Source organism: Thalia democratica, chromosome 8, assembly GCF_965202585.1.
Source record: "Thalia democratica chromosome 8, ktThaDemo2.hap1.1, whole genome shotgun sequence".
NCBI lineage: Eukaryota > Metazoa > Chordata > Thaliacea > Salpida > Salpidae > Thalia > Thalia democratica.
This window is the reverse complement of record NC_139172.1, coordinates 6,955,611-6,982,643: the sequence shown is the minus strand read 5'-3', so window position 1 is coordinate 6,982,643 and position 27,033 is coordinate 6,955,611. Positions and strand designations below refer to the sequence as shown.

At 26.3% G+C, this 27,033-nt stretch overlaps 2 protein-coding genes across 2 annotated transcripts; both read left to right on the top strand.

The window, feature by feature from the left end:
- Positions 1 to 12,681: 12,681 nt before the first annotated feature.
- LOC145842850 (protein FAM200C-like) lies at positions 12,682 to 13,281 on the top strand. Its single transcript, XM_082950329.1, has one exon. The coding sequence runs from the start codon at positions 12,682 to 12,684 to the stop codon at positions 13,279 to 13,281; it is 600 nt and encodes a 199-aa protein (XP_082806455.1).
- A 98-nt stretch (positions 13,282 to 13,379) lies between these two features.
- On the top strand, positions 13,380 to 26,819 carry LOC145842849 (protein FAM200C-like). The gene is made up of 3 exons (XM_082950328.1): positions 13,380 to 13,871; positions 13,913 to 14,425; positions 26,718 to 26,819. Exons 1-3 carry the CDS (start codon positions 13,380 to 13,382, stop codon positions 26,817 to 26,819), a joined length of 1,107 nt encoding a protein of 368 aa, XP_082806454.1.
- Positions 26,820 to 27,033: the final 214 nt, after the last annotated feature.

The window sequence follows — 27,033 nt, the reverse complement described above, 5'->3', positions numbered from 1 at the left end:
TGTTTTTGATGTATTTCTATCAAGGAAATATTTCATAGATGTTTTGTCAAATACTTTTTGTCTATTTTGTTAGTTTGTCACGACTACAACCTTGAAAACCATAGAACTTCCAACAAAAAAAAAAGAACCAAAGTTAGTTTATGTTTTTAAAATATAAATATATAAAGTTTGTATCATTTTTGATATTCTTTAAAACGATATATTTAACTGTGTTTAGCAAAAATTACTATGTAAGTTTGTTATTATTACTTAAATAAAGTTAATATTGTTGGATATAACGTTTAAAACTGAGATAAATTAATTCTGTGATACGTAAAATACTTTTTTTTTTACTTTAGCTATCTAAAATGATTGCTTAATAAAACTAAGACTGTCAAATTAATTAATATAAAAACCAAACAAAGTCATTCACTCAACAGGTAAACAAGCCAGTGTTTAGAGGGGTGCTAAACATCGGTTTTGTTGAAAATTACTGTAAACAAAACATCGTCTTGAAATCAAACAAAACATCGTCTTGAAATCAAACAAAACATCGTCTTTAACTAAACAGCAGAACAAAACAACAGAAGACAAAACATCGTCTTGAAATCAGACAAAACATCGTCTTGAACTAAACAGCAGAACAAAACAACAAAAGACAAAACATCGTCTTGAACTAAACATCAGAACAAAACAACAAAAGACAAAACATCGTCTTAAATTAAACAGCAGAACAAAACAACAGAAGACAAAACATCGTCTTGAAGTAAACAACAGAACAAAACAACAGAAGACAAAACATCGTCTTGAACTAAACAACAGAACAAAACAACAGAAGACAAAACATCGTCTTGAACTAAACATCAGAACAAAACAACAGAAGACAAAACATCGTCTTGAAGTAAACAGCAGAACAAAACAACAGAAGACAAAACATCGTCTTGAACTAAACAACAGAACAAAACAACAGAAGACAAAACATCGTCTTGAAGTAAACAGCAGAACAAAACAACAGAAGACAAAACATCGTCTTGAACTAAACATCAGAACAAAACAACAGAAGACAAAAAATCGTCTTGAAGTAAACATCAGAACAAAACAACAGAAGACAAAACATTGTCTTGAACTAAACATCAGAACAAAACAACAGAAGACAAAAAATCGTCTTGAAGTAAACATCAGAACAAAACAACAGAAGACAAAACATCGTCTTGAACTAAACATCAGAACAAAACAACAGAAGACAAAAAATCGTCTTGAAGTAAACAGCAGAACAAAACAACAGAAGACAAAACATCGTCTTGAACTAAACAACAGAACAAAACAACAACAGAAGACAAAACATCGTCTTGAAACCAGATGTAGAAACTGAGTCGTGCTGCCGACAACATTTCTATCGTTTTAAATCAAAAAAATAAATCAGGACAGACAAAATAACAACCTACGATTGAATAGAAATACATTATAAAACTGATTAAATAAAATTTAAATTGCTAGTTTTCTCAAAACCACTAATAAAATATTATACAAAGCAAACTTGCGTGTTTTTTGTTACTACTCTTAGTTTAAATTAATAACTAATGTAAATAAAAAATGATTTTTGGAAAATTTTTTATAGTGTTAAACTTTTATGGTGTATTTCATAACTAATAATTTTGTCAATAATGTTAATAGTTAAGCAGGTTTTACTATAGCCGAACAATAATAATATCTAAAATATGGGTCTTTGTAAATTAACGCATAATTTAATCCTTTTTACGCTTTAAGTATAAAAATTGTTATACACCTAACCAATCATAAATTCATTATTTTTCAAGTAAAATAATTAGAAGCTGTGTTATGTTTATTGTCACTTCTCATTTATAGAGTCTCACTTTTTGCTGTACCAGTTAAAATAAAACTTTTTACTTGTTCAACTACTGAGCTTTAAATATTTACCTTAATGTATACATTTTTTAAACCTAATGCAACAGATTCTCTTTGAGCTACTACAGTTAGTTTGGGTGCTAATTTAATTAATTTTGACGGCTGCTTTAATATTACTTTTAAGATGTACTAACTATCAATTTGTAGTTAAAAAAATTTAAAAGCAACTTACCAGGGTTGCTAAAAACACTGAATTCTTTTATAATTGCTTACATCAATTTGTAACTTATAAAACCAAAACCCTTTAATTATGTTCAATAAAATGCTTCTTTTTATAACAAAGAATAAAATAAAAAATGTAGTTGAATAGATTGCTTGCAAAAAAATATTTCCTGTTTTTTTTTACACCCTAAAACAACTTAGAAACTTAAAATTCAAGTTTTGTATCACCTGAGTTTGATTGCATTTATTTTTTTTATAGTTTTTACAAGCTAGTTTAATCTAACAATATTTTTCAAGTCAAATAACTAAATAACTTTCAGTTTTAAATTTGTAAACCAATTTGACACTATATATGATTATTTTATCTATTTATATTGTTTGATTTAAAAAACTGTATTACGTGTACACTAGTCTGTAAATTAATGATTAATTGTCTTACTTCATAACATTCCACTAATTGCAGTTAAATATAATTAAAATACTAAATCCCGATACTTTACGTTGAAACAAACAAAACTCTCAAGTAATAAAGTTATTATCAATAATCAAAACAAAACTTAATGATTTTGCAATCATTACATTTGACAATAGATATAAATTTTTAACTTTTGTCCGAAGATGTTTTCTAATTTTTTGGTATTTGTTTTTAAAATCTCACTGGCTGCAAAGATTTTTTCTGATAAACAAGAAAATTAATAGATTTTTTACAAAACTGTCCTGTCACTTAAAAAAACTACAGACCAACTCCTCTAACTTACCTCAGTTTTACTAATATGTATATACGTATTTTAGTCTATTTAAGTATAAAAATTATAATCTGTGTCAACTTATTAGTTTGTACAAAAGTTTAAGAATACTAAAAAAAAAATCGAGTCTACACGGAATTAAAAGTAAGCCTAATTAAAAAAAAATAAAATTTTAGAGCTTTCACAGAATGATTATTTACACTAAACACTTTTAGATTCAAAAAAACATTATTCTTTTTTATTTAATTAGAAATAAAGACAAATAGCTATTTGGCTTCAATAAGTTTCTTAACTACATAAATGTTGTGAATATAATACAATAATGATTAAATTTTAGAGTTAAAAACCAACATTTTTTCATCTTAAAGTTTGATTAATAAATAAAAATAAATTTATTTTTACGTCACGTTTATTTTCTTGAGTGGCCTATACATAAGTATGGGGAAATTAATAACATAACTATAAAAAACAATAATCATATTTTTTTGTTTAAGCAAAAGCTTGTTTTAAACCAATTTAAAATGGGTAGGTGTCAAAAATGCACTGCGCCACTTTTGCACGAGAGATCATTTTGCACGAGTTAAAATTTTATTAATTCTTTTTATTTTTCTCTTTTTTTCACTATCACTGTTATCCCTAACCCATGATCGGTAATTAATTTTATTAATATTTTTTACTCTCGTGCAAAATTGACCCTTTGTGCAAAAGTGTTTTCGAGCAGATTTGGACCGTCCACATTTAAAATACACATTACTTATTAATACGTTTAAGTAGTTTAGACTTTTTTAATCGACTCCAAAAAGAATTACATATTTATCATGTAAAGATGTTTGTGTTAAAATGAAAAAAAAAAAAATTCAAAAATATTTGAAGTATATTAAATGCTATCACCAAGACAAAAATATGTTTTTTTCTTTTTTTTGGTCATATAATTTTTATTTTACTTAAGTATTCCCAAAAACTTTCAATTGTTGGAGTTTTTCAAACACCAAATAATTTTTCAAAACACTCTTTTTAATACAAGATATTGTTTAGGAGTTCTGTTACACTATACTTATGGAGTGAAAGTTTCTATCTAAGTAATTAATCACTGGTTTTGAACTTTTTCTGTGTTTTTGAAAGTACGAGTTCTTTTGTCCGTTTATACTTTATAGCATAAAATAAAATTTTAGGTAAAAAACTGTCTTAAATAGTGTAAAATATTTAAAAAGTTACTGTAAAGCTACTTTAAATGTTTTGTATAAGCAAAGTTCTAAATGATACAAAAAAAGAAATTGTGTATGATATACTTTTAGTTTCAATCTAAGTTTCATTATTTTAATGAAAAATTGTTTAAAATTCCAGTTTTTCAATTGTTGTTTGTTAAAACTTCCCTTTTTCTTTTTTAGCAAGCCTTTAGTCAATACTATTTTCATTTTTGTTAGAATTGAAAATATACAATATTGAGTCTTGAATAATTTTTTATAACTCTAAAAATATTACTTTATAAAAATAGTTTTAAATAAAAAACTTAACCTGATTTTATAGTCTTTTTAGCCTGTATTTTACATAATAGTTTAAAATAAAAAATGATTGATAGTAAGTCGTAACTTAAGACCGTATAACGTGAAAATGTGCTTTATATAAAAAAAAAACCAAAACTAAAAAGTTAAAAAACAAAACTTGTAAAAAAAAATAAAATATAACATAAAATAAAAAGTTTTTGTAAATCAGTTTGATGACTATATTTGTTGAATTTTTTTTTTATTAATCTCAACACTTTTTTAAAATTATTGAGTTAACAAAACTAAAACTATGATTTGTTGCATTTATAAAGTATATACTAATTAAAAATAAAAGTAAAGTTAATCAAACTTGTTTTAAATTATAACCAATTAGTGATGATATTTGTCTATTAAGAAAGAATATATTGTTTTTTTTACAAATTATTTTTTAAACTGTACAAAAATACAATAAAAATATAATGAATGGCAGAAAATACAAAAAACTATTTTTTACAAAATAAAGCTACACATGTTTAACAGTTTCACAGTTTAAGTTTTTTACATTAAGCACTTAAAAATTGAAAACTTAAAATAAAAAACTCATTATTTAAAATAAGTTTATAAAATGAAAAAAATAAACATTCGCCAAAAAAAGTACAACTAATTATGTTATTAATGTAAATAAACTGTTAACTATGATTGAAACATTACTGAAAAAATTAAAAGAAAATAAAAGAATAAATACTCCATTAATCGATGACATATTGGTTGACCATAAAAATGAACATACAAATACTACTTTTACAATATATATATTTTCTTAAATGGTAGACACAATATTTTGGTAAGTGTTTACTAACAATAAAAGTAACTCATAAATTCTTTTTAAATACATTTTTTATTATAAATCAATTGAACCTTGCATTATATATAAATAAACAATATCACTATTTAGTAGAATAACTTTAGAAGAATAACTTAAAATATTTTAATAATTGGCTAATTACACAGACTTTTAATTAAAAGCACCGTTTAAAGCAATTTTTCAAGAAAGGTTTTTAAAACTAAATAAATTATGCTACAGCAGTTATTATCTACAAAATACTAAGTTTAAAACTAAAAACTATTCATAAATATTACTAGTAAAACAAATGTAAAGTATTACAAAATTATATTTCAAATTGAAAAGTTTTATGTCAACAGATATTTTGACACTGTCAGATGATTCTGACAGAAGTCAGCGAAAAAGTTTAATGAAAAACAAAGTGTTTTGAATTCTAACTTTTCAAATTAACACAAAAATCAACTTGAAATGTAACTTACAACCTGTCAAAAGTTAACATTATATTACAAGTAAAGTATTTCTAAATAAAACACAACAAAGCACATTGAGTTTGGAGTTTAACAACCTTGACCACCGTATCCCTCAAAACTTCTGACTTTTCCAAACTGCCTTTGAGCATTTGGTAGCTGTTGTCATATATTTTACGTTTACACTCCTCATATTTGCTTTCTTCCAACACTTCGTTTTTCAAAGCCTTCTCCACTTCTGCAGTCAACAAATCCTCTAGTTTTTCTTTTTTCTCTTCTTTTTCAAGCAATTCTTTTGCCTGTTTTTTCACTTCCTCTTGCATAATTTGCACTAGACCCCTAGAACTTCTCAAAGTCTTTAACTTTTCCAGGCTTCTATTGAAAATTAACTCGTTATGCTCATGATACTTCTCATCAGTTTTCTTTAGACTATAACTTTTCAAAGCCTTCTCCACTTCTGCAGTCAACAAATCCTCCAATTTTTCTTTTTTCTCTTCTTTTTCAAGCAATTCTTTTGCCTGTTTTTTCACTTCCTCTTGCATAATTTGCACTAGACCCCTGGAACTTCTCAAAGTCTTTAACTTTTCAAGGCTTTTATTGAAAATTAACTCGTTATGCTCATGATACTTCTCATCAGTTTTCTTAACACCATAACTTTTCAAAGCCTTTTCAACTAAGTTCCTAAGAACTTCCTTGTTTTTGCCAGTTCTTTGTTTATCCTTTGTTGTGAGCTTCTTCTGAGAATTAACTGAGCTGGGTACAGACGGCGCGGAGCCGCCACTCTTTCTTTTAACGCTGTGTGCTTGGTCTAACACCCCTGATTTGAGCTTTCTTGGAGTTGAACGCAGTGTCATTTTATGGGAAGATCCAGAAACTGTAGACCTGGGAGACAGTGGCTCTTGATAAACTGGCATTGACTTGCGATTCTTTATTCTTTGTGCAATTTTTAAAAGGTTTTCCTTTCTTTCTGAGTCATTTTTCGAGAACTTGACTATGTTTTCTATCATCTCTTTAGTATAGTTTGGAGGCTTATAAAACTCCATTGAGCCCAATGACAAAGTGTCATAAAAAATGTGCTGTTGCTTCGTCTTTAAAGCAGTCAACTCAAACTTTTCTCCTTCTTTGTCACAAAGATGTTTTTTGTAGCCGTTCCTTAAATTAGACTTAGCTCCCTGTTTTGATAGAACATCATTTAAACTGCTTTTAATTTTCTCCTTGTTTTGTTTTGTGAACAACATCAACAATTGACCATTGTTTTTCTTGTTTAAGTCATCTTTTGTGACAAGCTTGTCCGGCTCAAAAACAGGAACAACTCGTTTTTCTCGCTCACCAAGAGCCCTGTGAACCGGATTGTTCAGATACTCCTCGCTTATTTCGTGCTTCTGGTAAACATGATCAACATCAACCTCACAATTCGGGCACTCAACTGCAAATCTTTCAAACATTGCACCAACTATACTCTTGTTGTAACATTTCAACAGGCTGCTGTATACATCTACAATGTCTCTATCGTTGGGTTTTTTGTCTGCAAACTCACTTTTAATAACTTCATCAAAACAAGCTTGCAGATCAAAACTGGCATCTAGCAAAATATCTGACTTTATCTTCTTGTATGGAAGTATCTCCTGACATTTTTTAATGGACTTCACTGGATTGGTAGCTTGCTGTATTAAAAAATCCATACACATTTCTTGTGGGATGTTAAGAGGCTGCATTTTATAAGTTAGATAACCATCACTTACTTGCCTTGGTAAAGAAAGTAGAAAATAAATTGTGTTGGTGGGAACTTGTAGCTTCAAGTCTGGCATTTTCAACAATGAATTGTTGTCACCAGTACCAAGGCTTCTCTTCCAATGGTCTGACTTGTTTTTTACAGAAGCAAAACTAGAATCTTTGGTCAGAGAAAACTGCAAGGAACACAAAACTGCATCTGTTTCAGTTAAGCAGTCATTCAAATTTTGTCCAACTTTGCAAGTGTTGTTGCATGACAGAGTCATAGTATCACCACTGAGAAGCAACAAAGGGATTGAAGAAACAGTGACAAAATGTTCTACTTGTAAACAATGGTCAAACCAGAAGTTTTCTTCAACTTGAATTTTCTCAGAGCTTTCAATGTTTAAAGCTTGGTGAAAAAGGCTACTCATATCATTTATGTGATCAAATTTAATTTCAAAAACACTTTCACTGACTATATTTTTCTTTGTTTCAAAGTTGTAAAAACCAACTGAGCCTTTCCACAGGACATTGTTGTCTATGTTTATACTTGTTAACTTATTATAAAAAAGTTCAACTTTCAACAAGGTCAAATAAGGTTCTACAAACTCGCTATGAGCTTCTGTGACAATGTGTATGTCAGCATTGTGCCAAAACTTTAATTTTAAAAGCGGGTTGCTAATCTGAGGAAGCACCTGCAAGTTACTTGAATCAAAAAACCAGTACACGTTTAAAATATATGAGTTAGGGGTAGGAAGCTTATCTGAAAGTTTCAGCACAACTTCAGTGCATTGATCAATACTCATTATGGTTTTTAAAAATGGCTTATCAACATTATAAGATTCCCAGTTTGGAACAGAATGTTTCCTGGGAGTTGTTTCTTCTGTGATATTATAGAAATTTACATAATTGTTCACATTCTTTAACCTAAGCATCTTCAAAAACTCTCCATTTGTGTACACACCATGATTTTTGATTGGTGTTACCGCTAAATTTAAGTCGTCAGTATCTCTACGATGATCCAAGATTAGTGTATAAGAATTCATTACTTTTATAATTATATATGTGTTTCTACAGAAAAAACATTTAAATTGATTGATAACTTATTTTGGAACGCTTTTTATAAAAATAAGTTTATACAGGGAAAAATTAATCATTATAATTGTTTTAAATTTTAAATGTACTTATATGCAAAATATTTAGTTATAATTATTTTATATATGTTATCAAAAAACTGTAACATTTAATTAAGGGAATATGGGTGGGAGGGGTAAATAATCTTTCTTGCAATTTGATCTTGTTTTGTTGAGTTTTAAGTAAGCTACAAATTGCTTTTCACAGATTTTCTAAAATTAAAATAGTTTATGAGATATACCTGGTCAAAATCAAAGACTACAAAAGATTTCTTATGGGGGGCACAAACTAAAAAGAAAAAAAAGACTATTTTCACATAAACTTAAAATCTATCTCCTCTCTCAAAGGAGATTAAGGCTATTCTCCTTTGAGTTAAATATTTTAAACTTTCAGGAAGTGTTACTTGGAATGTTTAAAAAATTCTGTTGTAAAAAAACTTTAAAAAAATGAAAAAAAAAATTATAACAAAAATAAACAAAAAACAATATTTTTTATTTGGTTTTTAGACTTAAATTTACATTCTATTTATTATTTTATTTTAGTACAGGATTGTATAAAACACAACTTGATTGCAATAAAGCTTTTATACTTCATTAAAGCTCTCTAATATGGTTGTTGCAACTCTTTAAGGTAGAAAAAAGTTAGCCTAATCAAAACTAGTTGTATTTTACTTAAGTTTAACATAAAATTGAAAAATATAACTATTATCCCAGAGATTTATAAAAACTAACGTTAAAAAAGCTTAAGTATTTATAAATCTTGTATATACATTTTAAATTTTCAACAACAAAAAGACTTTTTTTTTGGTTGTACAGCTTTTATTTTAAGTCTTTTGAATTTTATGATTGAACTCTAGTTATGCAAAAAATAATTCCTAATTCCTGAAATTTTAAGGTCTATAGAAAAAAAAAATCAGTATTTTTTAGTTTCTGAGATAGTTAGAGAACAACTTTTAGTCCTTTTCATTTCAGAGCCATTGTTTACTTAAGTATAAAAATGTTGCCCTCAAATGGTTTTTCCCTGCTTTCTAAATTCTATAAGATTTTTTGATTTTATACCAATCTTATTAATGTTTAAGTTTCTTTATAGTAGAAAATTAAGCTCAAGATTAAATGGTGATTTTTATTTTTAATAGTTCTTTATAATACTGTAACCTTTTTAATGTGTTTTATTCTTTGCAACTTGTACTATTTTTTAAATAACGTTTCTTGAGTCCTTCTCATAAAAATAGGTTCAAGTTATAGCACTGATAAAATACAAACAGTGGTAATACCTAGTTCCTATTTAAATTAAGATCATAGGGGATCTAATACTGTTTTTTATAAAAACTAACATTGACACTTATTGAAAGCTTAAATTATAAATTATAAGAAATTTTTCCTAGAAATAATAAAAATTATCTGACTTATGAGATAGTTAATAATCAGTTGTATAGAAGGTTTCCTATAGAAACGTGTGAAGGAGAATCCTTTTATTACTATTATTCTCAGAAATTTGAAAAATTTACTAAAAGTTTATCGTTTTTTTCATTTTTGATTAACCTTAAATTTTCAAAAAAAAAAATCTTGCAAAAAGTTAAAATCCTATTGTAACTATTTTAATAACTTTAAAATTTAAGAATTTTATAAAGAAAAAGCACATCATACATTAACTTTTTTTTTAATTACCTAAAATTAAAAAATATCCTACTATAGTTATCATTATTATTAAGTTAAAATTAAACTGAAAAAGTTTCAGAACTATTGCTTAAAAGCTTCAGGAGAAGATGGACTTATAATGATATAGTTTTGTTTTTTTGCTTTTTTACCATTATCTAAAGCAACCTATTTAAACTCTTATAATTACTGAAAATATACTAAAATGCTACTTCGAATATGTTTTTTTAATAAATAGAAGTGTAGAATAGTGTACATAAATTAAATTGTATAAAATAGTTATTTCTAAAATAATATATGTATCACATATAAAAATTGTTCAATTTTTTTTTTGCTTAAATTTTAAAACTATAGGTTAAAATAGTTACCATGTCTTATTAGGGTTGCCATAGTTCTTTTTGAAATTTTTCCAGGTTTTATTAATTTATTCTTGGTTTTTAAATTACAATATTTTTTGTTAATTAGTAGTATAAACTTAAACTTAAGGTAAAAAATGGCCTAAAAATTATTAACTAAATAAAATATTGAAAAGATACTGTAAGTTGCTACTTTAAAGTGTTTGAAAGTAAAAACATTCTAAATATCACAAAAAAAAACTATTGTATATGGTTTATTTTTTAGGTTAAATCTAAATATTTTTGTTTTGTATGTAAAAATATTTATAATTCCAAGTTTTTCTAGTTTTATTGATAAATTTGAAGTTCTACATTTTTTAACAAAGTTGATAATTTTCAGGGTTTTATTAATGTTGACATATTGTGTTTGGCAGCTTAGAAATAAGTAGTTCAGGACTTCAGTAAGTCTTTTAAAATATTTATGAACTTGATCAATGTGAGGTTGTATAAGGAAATTATAAAGATGATGTGATAAACTTTCAGATGCTTTTGGTAGTACAGTCTTTAAGCTTACTTTAATTAAACTTTTAGCAGGGTTGCATCTCTTTGAGACAGTAATATGTCCTGAGTAACCAAAAACTGTCCTTAGTGACTTTAACTGTCTTGAGTCATACTGAGGTTTTTCAAATCCTAGTTTTTTTTTCAAATTTAATAAAAATTAAGTTCTGTTACAAAACATTTACAAAACAAACTAAATAACAAAACATTGCAACCTAATCAACTGTATCTCATTCAAAATTTTCCAAGTAGTTTTCAAATAGATTTTATAAAAAATCAAAACTATCCTGAGTCAGTCTGAGTTGTAATATAAGTATCAAATTAACCTGAATTATTCTGAGCTGTCCTGAGTTATCTTGGTATTTTTAAAAACTACAAAATATCTTGAGTTATCTTGAGTGTCCTTAAAGTGTGACAACCATATTACAGTAATTTTTAGTTGCATCATTAGTAAACACTTGCTTGGGATTTGAGCTTCAAAATTGTTACTAATTTAAAGGTAGAAAAACATCAGTCTCACTCTTCCTTCTTCAATAATAAACACAATCAAATTTAACCCAAAACCAACTATTGTTAGTTTAATACAGGGGTTCCCAACCAGGGGTGCTCGCACCCCTTGGGGGTGCGAGACAGCATTCCAGGGGGTGCGAGATGGCTTTTATTTTTTGTATGACAAATAAGGGGATTTTCACTCTTTGATAAAGTTTATAAAGTTAAAAAGTACATTTTATTATAAAAAAAAGTTGGCGCTCATTTTCTGAATAAATTAATTTTATTAATACGTCATACAGCAAGAGCGGATTTCTAGAAGTAAATTATTTTAACTAATTTCATTTGATAGCTGTTAGTTTAGAATTAACATTTCAGTAAAGCTTTCTTAGAGTTTTACACCTGTGAACTTTAATCATCTTTAAATATTTTATTTTCTTAACTGCCCATTAATTGTTTAAAACAGTTAATGAGCTAGCATCTCTTTTAATTGAAATACTTAGATAACAATTAGTATCTTCAGCAAGTTTTTTATTAGCTGTTAAGAACAGGTTCTTTTAAGTCTATTACATTTATAATGTAATCTTTTATAAAGATTAGTTGTGCAGAAAGTGGTGCTCAAAGATTTAACATCAATAAATTGTAAAGTTTACAGCTACTACTGTATGTTATACCATTTTAGAAAACTTGTCTTTAGCTTTACTGAAACCAATCTTTATAGAACAGCAAAAGTATTCAATGCATCAACTTTATTTCTATTCATACCTTTTTTGAACTTAAACCGTTTACCTTTTTCAATCTACTTTTTTCTATTTATGTTGTAAGCATACAAACTTTTTTTGTATTTGCTTTTGTACCTATCTTTTGACAATTTAAGACTAAAATCTTTTAAATTTTAAAAGTTTTAACTCAAACCTTTTTTTATTTTGAAACCTCCTAGCTGCAAATAGTTTTGAAAACAATACATTACATAAGCTTAACTTAGAACAGCTTATTTTTATATTTTAAGAAGTACATATATTCATAACAAAATGTATAAAAAGTTAAGTTTAAGCCTAATATTTATTACTTTTCTAGACGAAGTCATAGGCTGAAGTATTGTTTTAGTATAAATTTTATGACAAAAAATGTCATAGTAATCGACTTTTTTATTTTTTTACAGTACAGTTTATTTAATTAGTACTCAAACATGTCTAAGATAAGGAAGTGGAATGAAAGTTTTGTTCAGTTTGGTTTTACTTGCACTGAAACAGTTGAAGGCCTGCAAAAACCGCAATGCATGTTATGTAACATTGTATTTTCGAACTCAAATTTGAAGCCATCTAAATTGCAAGAACATTTTAACAAACGACATGGTGGAGCAGATATTTCAGGTCAAGACTTTGAGTCATTAAAATCTAAAAGGATCCGCTATGAATCACGAGGAATACTTCCAAAGTTCGGTTTTGTATCTGCTGGCAAACCTCTTTTATTGGCTTCTTACCATGTGGCGTATAACGTAGCTAAATCCAAAAAGCCTCATACAATTGCTGAAGAGTTGATAAAGCCATGTGTGTTACAAATGACAGAAGATGTTCTTGGAAAAGAAGCTTCAAAAAAGCTTGAGTTAGTGCCGCTATCTAATAATATTATTCAAAGTCGAATTAAAAATTTAAGTTCGGATGTTTTGGATCAAGTCATAGCTGAAATCAAAGCTAGTTCTTTAAAAATCTCTCTCCAGTTGGACGAATCAACCGATGTTGAAAATTGCAGTCAATTGATAGCAGATATGTGCATGATGGTTCGATAAAAGAAGATTTCTTATTTTGTGAAGATTTCAAGAGAACTACAAAAGCAAAAGACATCTTTCAATGTGTCAAGAATTTTTTTGCGAAACATGACTTAGACATGCAAGTTATTGGTTCTGTATGTACTGACGGTGCCCCTGCTATGTTGGGAAATAAATCTGTTTTTTTTGCTTTGTTAAAACAGGATATTCCGCATTTGCTGGGTACTCACTGTTTTCTTCATCGACATGCCTTGGCATCAAAAACATTGCCCTCGAAATCTAAAAATGTCCTTGATATTTGTGTGAGGACAATCAACTGGATAAGAGGTCGTGCTCTTAATCACCGTCTTTTTAAGTCCTTGTGTCAAGACTATGGTAGTGAACATTCAGTTTTACTTTTCCATACGGAGGTCCGCTGGCTATCACGTGGAAGAGCTTTAACGCGCTTTTTTGAATTGAGGAAAGGTGTAAAAGTTTTTCTTAAGGAACGTAACTATGACCAATTCAAAGAAATGGAGTCAAAAGAGTTTATTCAGATACTAGCTTACTTAAGCGACATTTTCAGCCGGTTGAATGACATGAGTGTTTCCATGCAAGGGAGAAATGAAAATGTTATAAAATGTCGTGAAGTAATAAACGCTTTTAAAAAAAGTTAAATCTCTGGTGTCGACGAGTTGAAAGAGGAAATTTATCAAACTTTCCATTACTCGAAGAAGTGACTGATGAAGACGAGTGTTTCGTTCCAAGTGTGCGTGAAGAAATTATGAACCATTTGGAAATACTATCCAAGTCTTTTGACGGATATTTTAAAGTAGGAGAACTGGAAATTTCTGAAGAATGGATAATAAATCCATATTCTTTTAATTTAAATCACAAGTCCGATGATGAATCGTTAAAAGATAAACTTATTGAATTATGCATGAACCGTTTTATCAAAATGCAGTTTGAAAGCAAAACTCTTGAGCAATATTGGTGTTGTTCAATGAATATGTTTCCAAAACTTAGTGAAAAAGCACTAAGTACTCTCATTCCATTCGCAACGACTTACTTGTGTGAGTCTGGAATTAGTACTCTTTTGTCTATAAAAACTAAATCAAGAAACCGTTTGAATGCACAGGCAGACATGCGAATTGCCATCAGCAACAAAATGCCACGTTTTCAGAAAGTTTTGTACAATAAACAGGAACAAAAAAGTCATTAACTTTAGAGTAGATTTAAAATTAAGTCCTTAATCTTTTCAAAACAATATTGCATGAATAGTATTTTAATAGTTTGTTAAATACCTTGTGAGGATAATGAGGTGTCATTTAGGACTTTTTATTAAATATGTAATATTAGTTTAGTTTTTTGTTAATGTTACTTGAAAAAAAAAATGTTTTTTATAAAGATAGATTAGTGTTTTTTTCGTTTAATTAAAAAGTAATTAATTTTTTTAGTTTGTTTATAAATGAGCAGGTAGAATTACAAGTGATGAACTCACTTGCTTGACCTTCATAAAACGTTTATCGTTGCGAAGGGAAGAGTGAGTTCTGATGTTTTCTACCTTATAAAAAATAGATAAAACTTGTTCGAATATAGTTTGTTGTGTTTTTAAATTTGCAAGTGTTTTATTTTTCTTAATATAGTACCTTATCATAAAAATTAAAGTACAAATTATTAATTCATGAAATCAATGAAATTATAATAAAATTATTAATAAATAATTAAGTATATAGTGTTAGGGGTGCGAGATCAAATTAAGAGATTTTAGGGGTGCGGGGCATCAAAAAGGTTGGGAACCACTGGTTTAATACCTTAACCACAAAGTTTTGTAAAAACTATTTTTAAAAAGTACTAATAAGCAGTAGGTTTTAAATTGTTATTAAACTGATAAAAATGTAAATTTTTACTTATATCTTTAATCTTGAGGGAACATAGAATTTTAACAACAAAAGTATAAAAAACAACTTTTATAAATCATATACAATATTTACTGGTTTATAAAAAAAAAAGAATAAAAAAGACTCAGAACAATCTGGTTTCAACTCTTAAAGACAAATAAGATTTAAAGAATCATTATACCAAAGAATCATTATACAAAGTAACTCAAGTTTCATCTTTAATATTGCCTGAGTGACCAAACGTTTGTTGAGTTTTATCAATCTAGGATGAATAGGTGTAAGTTGATTTAAAAAATAATTTAGACAAAAGCTTGAAAACTACTATTTCTAAGATTAAATACCTACAGCATATATATACAACAACTATATAAAAAATGAGAGTTTAAGTAAAAATATATTAGTTTCTTATTTAAGAAAAGTATCCGAACTAGCAGGAGTTTTGCAAAAATGAAATTAAATAATCCTGAATAAAAAAAAATCCCAATAATGATTAATGCTTCTCAAATATTTGGAAGAACTGTGGATGATTTTAGCAATCACGGAACAATAACTAGTGAGGGACAAAAAAGTCATGGATAACTATACAAATAGTATAAATTTTTTTCTGCTGAGTGGGCCAGTGAAAATGAGTTTGGTAACATTGATATTTACAGCTGGTATCAATTTAATAATAGGTTATTGTGACAATACTTAAAATAATCTTTTTTTGAGCTTTTTTAAACTTTCTGGGTCACTAGACCAAAACGTGAGACCCTAAATACCTAAATGAGTTTAGGTCAAGTCTTGTTGTCATTTTTCCAGTTACATTATTGTCTATATTCTAAAATGTTCAACCTGTATAAAAAACATTCAATGTTGACTATAAATTGTGAATCATTTTAGGGCAGTTAAAGTAAAATTGAATAAATTTGCTTGCTTTACTTTGATCATTGATAAACAGGAAAGAGTAATTAATAATATCTTTCACTATACTTTTTAGTGGTAAAAAAAAAAACAATACAAAATAACTAAATAGTAGATAAAATGAGTACTAGCTTTTACTTAAACACTTAAAATATAGATGCAAAAATAACAAAAATTGAAATTTTAACCTCAAACCTCCATAACAAACGTAATAAAACATCAGTCTCACTTCAACTGTTTAAAACATTAAACAATGCTGGGCAAAAATTTCTACAAAAAAAATCAAAAACACACATCAGCTAAAGTTTTATGACTATACTCTTGAAAACATATTCAAAAATTTATTACTTACACATTATTACGTATTTTCCTAATTTAATATCAAAATCTAGCTATAGCAGTTTCAATCTTGTCTAATATTTAAAGTTAAGTTCTAGAGCTTAAATAACGAGCATAAAGTTATTGTTATAGGAAAATTTATTAATTTTTCAAAAAACATAAAACTTTAATGTCAATTATTTTCCTTATCTTAAAAGCTATCTAAAATTTTTTTTTTATTTTAGAGAACGCACCTTTGCCTTTAATTTAAAAAAAAATTTATTTAATTTGGGGTTGGAATTATTTCATGGGGTCCCTCCAAAAATAAAGGTTTTTTTTCGTTTTTTTTCATCAAATGGTATTAAAACCAAAAATAAATATTTTTTTTTAATTTTTTTTTTTGATTTCCCTTAGTTTGCATGTTATAAAAACTCGTAAATAGTTATTTTATAAATAATGTTAATATCTTTTACGATTTGGCCCAAAATCAAAATGTAGTATATTACACTATCATTTGCCTTGGCCATTTCCTAGATAAAAAATTGATAAAAGGAAAAAAAAAGTTCCATTAGAAAATTACATCAAACTAAATTAAAATAAAATAATTTAATTAAATTTGTTGTATATTCACATTCTTATTAACTTTTTTTTTCCTTTTATCAATTTTTTATCTAGGAAATGGCCAAGGCAAATGATAGTGTAATATACTACATTTTGATTTTGGGCCAAATCGTAAAAGATATTAACATTATTTATAAAATAACTATTTACGAGTTTTTATAACATGCAAACTAAGGAAAATCAAAAAAAAAAAAATATTTATTTTTGGTTTTAATACCATTTGATGAAAAAAAACGAAAAAAAACTTTTATTTTTGGAGGGACCCCATGAAATAATTCCATCCCCAAATTAAATAATTTTTTTTTAAATTAAAGGCAAAGGTGCGTTCTCTAAAATAAAAAATAAAAATTTTAGATAGCTTTTAAGATAAGGAAAATAATTGACATTAAAGTTTTATGTTTTTTGAAAAATTAATAAATTTTCCTATAACAATAACTTTATGCTCGTGCTTAAATAACCATATTTTGAAATGTGCATCTTGAATATTTTAGTTCACAATTCAAAGTCTAAACTTTTCAAACATGATCAGTATCTAAATCAATTGGTAATATTTTACTAGATTACAACAAATTTACAGAAGTGTATAAATTTATAAATATCATTTGAAAATACTTTAAGTACTTTTTTTTAACAGTTAATATCATACTTTGTTGAATTTTGATAAAAGTTTTAATCGACATGTCGTAGAAACGTATGTGATGACATTTTACATTAATTTATAAGATTTGTCACTGTTATCTATCAAATTTACTGCATAAGACAACTCAAAAAGTAAAAGGAATTCAAGATACTTATAACACATAAAATTTATGAAGTTATCTATAATTTTTTTATTGAACACTTTAAGTTAAGGAGTTTAAATAAAAGACAATTACATAAGTATTAAATACAAACTATAACAACCGTATAATATAAACAAAAGCAAGATTTACTTGAAATCTAATTTTGAAAGCATTTTGTTTTAAATTGTAAAAAACGTCGGTAAACAAAATATTGTTTTAAATAGCAAAAATATTGTAATGTTATTTTTTTACTCATAGTTACACTTTTAAGTTGAAGTTTATATGAAGAAATTAAATATTGTTTTTACTAAGCTTTATTTAAATAAACGTAAAAGTAAAGTATCATACTTCGGAAGCTTTAAAAAATTCACTACTACCTACCTAAGCTGTCACTTATTAAAAATGAAACAATTGTACTTGGTAATAAAAAGGTATTTAGTATTAACTATGTTTTAATTTTTTTTACCAAACTAAATTAAAACGTAATACAAACTACAAACTTAACAACTGTCTTTGTTAGACGTTAAAAGGTATCCGTGGTGTGCAGCTCGATAAGCTAAAGGATTTTTTTGTTCACCAGGTCCTAGGAACAAACACTTTTAGCCTTTTTGTTTGTCGTTCAATAAACTATTCTATAACATATACAATAGGGGTCGTAAAACTGCAAACTTTTTCAAAAGATTATTTGTGCCTTTTAAACTTGAATAAGTGTGTACTTGTGCTTTTTTTTTTGTTTTTTTTTTTTATAAGATTTTATACTTTATTAGCCTTTTTCACTAACTTCTTAAGTTATTATGAAAAATTTTGAAACAGAGTGCGTCTTACTATAAACTTCTTTTTAAAAAACAAACCTACAACTATTAGTAAGTTTCCGCCCTACAACAAAACAAATCTAGCGAATCAAGTTTAAAAGAAAACATTAATCAAAATTGTGTTAAAAAAAATTTAATGAAAACATTTCTAAACGTACAATCGTTGACTATTGACTTAAACAAGATATTTTATCTGGTTTAAGTCAATATCTTGATATTTATATCTATTTTACAATTTGGAGTTTCTAAAAAAAAACTATGATAAGTCAACTTTGTAACTTTTGAAACTAATTTCTATTTTACAGCGTTTTTTTGTTTTTAGAAGTTAAACATAGTTATATATACATATCTTTGTTCTTATAGATTTATCAGATCAGTTGATTATGACCTAGTCAAAACTAGATTTGGGTATTTTTCTACGAGATCCGGTTGTAGTTCAACTTTATATACTACAAGATTCTAAAAAACTTGTGCATACTTGTTTTATCATTGACTGTTAAATACCTGAAAATATATACTAGTCTAATACCATTTTATGAAATTTCTATGAAAACTAACTAAAAGAACATCAGAATTAATAATTTTCGTTTAAAATTGTAAATATTTAATTTAAGAAACTATGATATATATTTTTCAGGGAACGGGTCAACCATGCACAAAGACTTTTTTGCACAGAGTGTCATATATGGACGAGGAAACACTTTTGCACGAAGGGACATTTTCGCACGAAGGGTCATTTTTGCATGAGAGTTAAATCAAATAAATAAAATTCAAAGTAAAAGAAAGTTTTAATAAGGAAAATTAATTAATTAAATTAAATAAGTTAATAGAAAAACTAAAATAAATAATAAAGTTTACCGACCGAGGGAAAGGGTTAGGAGTAAAATTGATAGTAAAACAACGCATATAAATTAATAAAACTGTTAACAAAAAAAAAACAAAAAAAAAAGTTAATAAAAAAGCACAACAGGAGTTAAAACAAAAGTTACTGATCGATAGTTAGGATTAAAGGGTAATAGTTATAGTAAAAAGTAAAAAACAAACATTAAAAATAATTAACCGTGTAACTATGTCTGCGTGAAAAAGCTAATCTTAGTTTTCAATTTAATATATCGTCTAATAATATATTAAAGAAGTTAATCAAAAAACCATAACTTTAGAAATAGTCTTTTATTGTGTCAACCGTTTAATAATAATTTAAAAAGTAATTTAAAGTTTCGCACCAAACTCGACTGTATAAAAGCTTTTGATTTGCATAAAACAGATTTTTATCTGTAGAAGCAACTTTATTTTGTGTCTATTTAATGATTTTTTCAATATTTTATTACTTTATTTAAAATTTCAATCGTTAATTTTATTAAAAAAAAAAGTTAATTTTATTAAAAGTTTTATTTAATTTTTCAACGTTATGTTACAACATATTATCATCACATTTGTTAGTGTGCTATGGTTTAAGTAATATGTTTAATAATTTATCAGTTTAAAAAGGAATATAAGAGCTTATGAATTTATTATGTCGATTAAACGAAATTTCCTAAGGTACACTGTTTAAAATTTGGCGAACATTCTAACCGGTGTTAGCACAAGTTTATTAAAAAACTTCGTACAATAATATAGTTTATCACTTACTGTATAAGATTAAAACTTATGATTTTAGCACAAGGCACCAGGTAGCTTGGCACGTTTCTTCAAATCTGCAGCAGAGTTTTTACTTTCGATATTTGCTCTTATTTTATATCTGTTTAAATGAAACGGGTCAAAATTACACGAAGACAATTTTGCAAAACAAAGGGTCAATTTTTCACGGAGGGTCATTTTTGCTCGAGAGTAAAAATATTAAAAAAACTAAAAGATAAACTAATAAAAAAAAACAACAAAATAAAAAGTTACTGACCGAGGGTAAAGGGTGACAATAATAAAAAAATATACATATGACTAATAAAAATTTTTATTACAAAAAAATAAACAAATAAAAACAAATTAATTAAAAATAAAAATAAAGTACGACCAAGGGTAAGGGTTAGGGGTAACAGTGATAATATAAAATAAAAAATTACAAAAAAAAAATTAAAAATAAATAAAAATAACTTATCGACCGAGGGTAGGTAACAATGATAGTAAAACAAAATAAATAAATAAACTAAATTAACTTAAAAAAAGTTAAATTTAATAAAAAATATAAGTAAAAAATTCGACCCGTGGAAAAATTTCGCCGTGCAAAATTGTCTGCTCGTGAAAAAGAGTCTTCGTGCAGTTTAGTCCCCTCGCGCAATTTTTTTTGCTCGTGCAAATTTGCCACCTACCCGTATGGATTTGTATCTAATTTAAAATTGCTAAGAAGTAAGTTTTAAATACAAAAAAAAAATTCATTAGCTTTTAAAGTGTGTTTAGGTATAAAAAAGTTATTTTGAACTTTTTGATTTAAAGTTTTCTTATAGATTTTCTTAATAAAAATAACTCTATAAAAAATTTAAAAAAATTTAAGACTTTTTATTATGAGGTAACAGGAAATAAATTAATGAACTATGTGAGATATAAAGAATCAAAGTTAATGAGATAAATAAATTTAATATACAAATATAAATAACAAGAAGATTAAATTTTATATTAGTTTCCTGGACAAGACCCTAAAATTATCTTGGTGTATGACTCAATAACCAAAAGGTTTTTCGTAAACCAAAACAGTGAACCATAATTTTTGAGCGCTTATTTTCTGTCGTACAATAAACTTGTAACTTAGAAACTTTAAAAATATTATGTAAAAGGTTTTTAATAAATATCTACAAGAAAACTTATGTTATTTTCAGTGATAGTATATTTTTTAAAATTTAACAATGTAATCAATTATTTTTAGTTTTTCTTATTTTTAGTTTTTTTATTGTAATTTTCTACTAAGGATCAAAACACTCTTTAATGATAAATAACAAATATAATAGATGTTAACTTTTTTTTCAGAATTGTATAGTTTCTAGTTACAGATAAATCAGAAGCCACTAAACATAAGTAAGATAATATAATAATATCTTAAAAATATTATTTTATATGAGGATTATTATAAATTATTGTAATAATTTAATAATTTTTTATTTATCTAGAACTTTGAACTTTTATTCTTTTTTGTTAAGGTCTTATTTGAGCTTTATATTTTTTTTTTACATTTGACCAGTATTTTATGCTTATCTAATAAGCCGCAACTTAACTGCATACTTTAATGTTAAATCAAAACATTAGTAGGTTTGATTTTAAAGTTTCGGTATTTAGTTTTAATTCAAACCATAAAATTTTTTGTTTTTGCTTTGAAGAGCGTGTCTTTGGCTGTCAAATTTTACTTTATTCTCTTTTTAGTTATTGAACCGTTTTTTTTAATGGTGACGTTTATAATACATTGAAGTGCCTTTGGTACTTAAATTTTAAGCTTTGAAACTTTTTTTTTTTGAATCTTTTAAGGTCTTATGTAAATGTCAAATTTTATTTTGACATTTAGATTGTTTTTGTATAACTTGTGAAACACTTTTACTGTTGATTTCAAAAAAATTTACGGTCTTAAGCCTTTAATTTTAGTTTTTTAGCTTCTAGTAATTTTAAACATGCTACGTTTTGCTAAACACCATCACTGTTTTGTTCCAAAAAAAATTTAGTGATCTACAGAATACGGATCTTTCGGATAACACCTTTTTGGATCCGGAACTGGTAGAATATTAATTCAAAAATATTCGAATCCACCCGGGTAGAGATACTTGTGAGCTTGCAAAATTTTAAAACTAAACTAGCTAGTTTTCTGAACAAAACTTTAGTGTTATGTTTAAAATTAGTATATTGTTTATTATTTGATATTAAAACTTTTTGGTTATAAAATTGTCTAATTGAATACTAGTATTTCAAACCCAGGCCATTCTTAAACTATGCACTCCTGTACAAAGATTTAGAAGAAAACATTTAACTCGAAAAGCTAAAAAAGAACTCTCTTTATTTTTTTCTTTGGTTAGATTACATAAAGTAGAGAATCTACAAAAAAAAATTTTTTATATATTAAATTTTAGACACAAAACTATTTCTAAGCGCTCTGTAAACAAAACTTAAAGAATATGTACGTTTTTTTTTCGTAAAATTAGGCATTTTAAAGTAAATTTTTAGTATTAAAATAACTACCGTATTTTATGACGTATACATACAAGCTCTCGGAAGTCTCAGTCTACTGAGAGCTTGTGGTAAGATGATCAAGTTGTGTTTTAACTACTTGAGTTTACCTGACGGCACATTAAAGTCCGAACCATAGCTCTGATGACTTTTGTTAATGCTTAGTTTGATTTTTATGTTCTAATTTGTATATTTATTTTGTTTTAATCAGTTTATTCAGCTAACAGAGTTTAATAAAAAGTCTACCTCAGTTAAAATACAAGTAAAGAGTATTTACTCTTAAATATAAATATTTGATTGATATCGAAATTAGTGATTTGAGTTAAACTTAACTTTTTACTTAACTGCGTTATCAAAATTTTAGATCAAGTATCTGGATCCGGCCGGATATTGCCTTTTTAGATTCGGATTCGGAAACAACTAAATCTCAAATTGAAAAAAAAAAGGCTGAGCCGGATCCGATATAGCTTAAAAAAAACATCACTTATGTACAAAACTTATACACTAATAAAAGAGTAATTTTAATAATTTAAAAGTCTCAATATTTTTTATTCAAAATTTAGCGAAAATGTTTACTGCATTAAGTCTTATTTGTCTATTAGAAGAAAGTTTCATTTAAAGTTTGATAAGAAAATGTTCTTACTTAATAAAAAAATGCAATGTTTGTAACATTACTGATTCTTTGAAAACAATCAATATTTATAAATACATTTAGCAAAATATCAACTGTCATTTACAGTGGTGAGGTTGATGATGAAAAGTTTGGTTAGTAATAAAAACGTTTAAACTTTAATTTGTGAGGTACAATCATACACACTTTTGTATAATTGTAATTTTCTATAAAATGTTTTCTAAAGAAAACACCCGCAAAAGTCTGTTGGAGCTTAAGCCTAGATTTACATGTGTCGTGAGACAAGCTCAAGTGAAACCCAAAAAAAGAAACCTGGTTTAGTCTAGTGAAAGCTTGTGATCTGATGATTGAAGTGGTATAATCAAACCTTTAGTTTAACTTTAAAAAAATATGTTTTATAAAGAGTACTAGTTGTTTTTTTTTGAGTACTTTAAAGTTTTACTTCAAAACAATATGTAGGTAAGGGCAAACGAGTAACGTAATAAATATTAAACACCAATTTACTTTTAAGCAAAAAAAAAAAAAGTAAATTTTAAAACTTTTGTTAAAAAAAAAAAAAATTTTTACCACGTCAGTTTTTCAGTTGTCAAGTTTCATTTAGCCCAAAGGTTTAATACCTGGTGTTGAACTATATGATCATGTTAAAATGTTCTAATTGTAACAAAGATTTTTTTTTAACCATTTAAAAAATAGACTTGTTTATAATTATATCCTTATATCTAAATAGATAACTATTACATCTTGAGATTATAATCTTTTGAGCCTAACAACTATTGAATTTGATCTGAAAGTCTGTAAATTGTAAATATATAACTTTCTAGATAAAAACAATGCAGTGCTTTACGAAATACTTGTTTCAACAAACATATTTTTCGAAAAGTTATAATAAATAATTTGCTTTTATCAAATTTACTATTAAATAAATAATTACTAACTAATTTGATAAACACAAGTCATAAAGTTGAGTTTGCCCTTGAAACTTCTTAAATACAAATTTACACTTCTTATAGTTATTTCTACAATTAAAGTAGTTAAATCTAAAAATCACTACAGAATTAATTTTTAGGAGTAAAACTTCAAAACTACCCTATAATTATTTACAAAAATTTTTTATCAATTTTTGTACTTTTTCATTAAATCATAACATACTTCACAAAAATAGCTTCTTAGGCAACTTCTTACAAATAATTTGTTTAAACTGAGGTTATTCCCTACATAGCTACATTTTTATATAAATTAGTTTGTTGGTAGTACTAATTTCATACTATTATAAAAAATTATTAGCAAAATCTAGATTGAATCAGATCACTTTTTTCATCGAAAAAGAAATGTTTTTTTTTATGTTTTAAAAATAACAGTTTGTATTTCTGATTTAATCGTTAGCAGGGTTGCCAAAAAATTTAAAAATAAAAATATCTAAATACTAAAAAAACGTTTATTTGTTTACAACTTAAAATAACATTACCGAGTAAAATTTGTATCTTTAAGTTCTAGCAACTACGATCGTTAACTTATTTCAAGAAAAAAAAGTTATCACTGAACAGTTTAGCAACAATATTTACAAATATATAAAATATGCTTTCGACTTAGGTAATATAAAATGATGTAAAATTTATACTGTAATTTTTTTTTCAAGTTGCCGTGAATCAAAAAATATTAAAATATAATAGTTACTATAAAAAAAACTTTTATGTTAAAACGCAATTTAGAAAAACACATAACAAAACTTTTAAAAACGATATTATTTTATTAAACGTCTTTGAAATAAGGTCTCTGTTTCATAAACTCTAATTCAAAAATTTTAAACTTCTAGTTTTACTTTTTAATTCAGTATATGATCTCTTGAAAACTACACTCAAAGTTTCATTGTACACGAAGGTACACTTTTGTACTTTTAAAAGAATTTAAGAAGGAAAATTGTAAAAATTTATAAGTTAGGTCACTCGATAGACCTTAGTTTAAAAAAAAAAACTTTTTAATGAGCAAAACACCATTCGTCAGTTTTATAAATTAAATTTTTTTTACAATAATTCATATTGTTAGCAAAAATTACAGTATTCATCTTATTTTAATTTAATTTAGTTTTAATTAAAAGATTTAAACATAGGTCACTCATTTAAAAACGTTTATTAATTAATTTCATGTTGCGCATCATCGGAATTAGCTTGCTAACAACTTATAAGAGTATGGTGTAAATTTAATTATATGTAATTATTTTTGTATGACTAGCTAAAAGTAGTTACTTCATAAAAAGTTAAGTGTAAAAATCTGTCTAAGGTTTAGAGCTTAGTTATACTTTGCTGATTTGAAGTTATTTTAAAGACAATTGTTAAAATAAAAAACATTTAAGATAGGAGAAATTTTACTTGAAACTAAATTAAAAAGTACATTTCAAAAAACAACAACAATAATACTAAAAACACGCTGTTTATAAAGTTTTAAGTCGTATAAATTTTGTTATTTACAAGTTTTCGGTTCACGAGTTCTAATAAACAATGATTCTAGAACTGAGAGATGGTAAGAGTTTCTTCCTCGGATAGAATTTCAAATCTACTATCCAGGTAGTTCTCAGCATAACTATAATTATTGCTTACAACTTTTTTTTTAAATTTATATCTAATATGTTTAGTAAGGTAAGGTGGGTTAGGTATAAGGGTATAAATGAATAAGAAAAAATTACAACTATAATTTTCTAGTTTATGCTAGTTGTAGGCACATTCTCAATCTACCCAAACAAAATTATTTACATTATTGCTTTAATGTTTGTTTTGTGTTACATTGGTTTCACAAATATTTTAGCTTAAATGAATAAAATAAAAATAATCGGTTATTGATAAAGTAATTTTTACTTCCACTGTATATATGTATACTAAACGCCATAATGTGAATGCTAAAGTACTACTCTTAAAAAGCTGTTTTATTATTTTTACTGCAGCAGCTTTAAAACTTTATTCACTAAATTTCATTTAAGCTTAATGAGTAATACTTATAACGCATTGTTATATCAGCTAAAGTTAAAAAATATTTAAAGGCGAAAAAAAGTAATAGTGCAGATTTGTAGATTTACCTTTAAACCTTAATAGTTAAACTAGTTGTAACGTAAATTATCAAAAGCTTAAAATTATCACAGAGCAACAAAAGATTACCAGCAAGGGAGTGTTGAGACGTTGTAGTCTTATCACGATGCACTTTTCTCTCAGTCAACGCAGGCTTTGCTAACTCGGTCAAGTTCTATAGATGGTTAAAGAGCGAATCCTAAAGTCTCTGTTGTATAGCTAGTTAGTTGTTAAATATGCGGTTGAAACTAGTTTGACAAAGGAATCAATTAAAGATGAAGATTCATGCATTTAAAAATATCTATTGAAAAACTCAGACAGTTACTGAGTTTCACTGCAAACGAATTACTTGGTCATTGTCAAACGCAACCGAGGTCGTTCAAGACTACGTTCTATGGATGTATGCAAGCGCGACCTAAAAATCCTGAACATAAGAACTAATTAGTGGGAGTTGCTTACAAATGACCGCATCAAATGGCCATCTACTGTTCACAAAAGACTAAATGGAAGGAAAAAATACTTTAAGAAACCGAAGCAAACGAAGAAATGAGAATCAAATATTATTAAGTGTTTGTTTTATATATTGCATGACTGTGTTAATAATTAGTTTTATTGCAGTGTAATCTGTACATA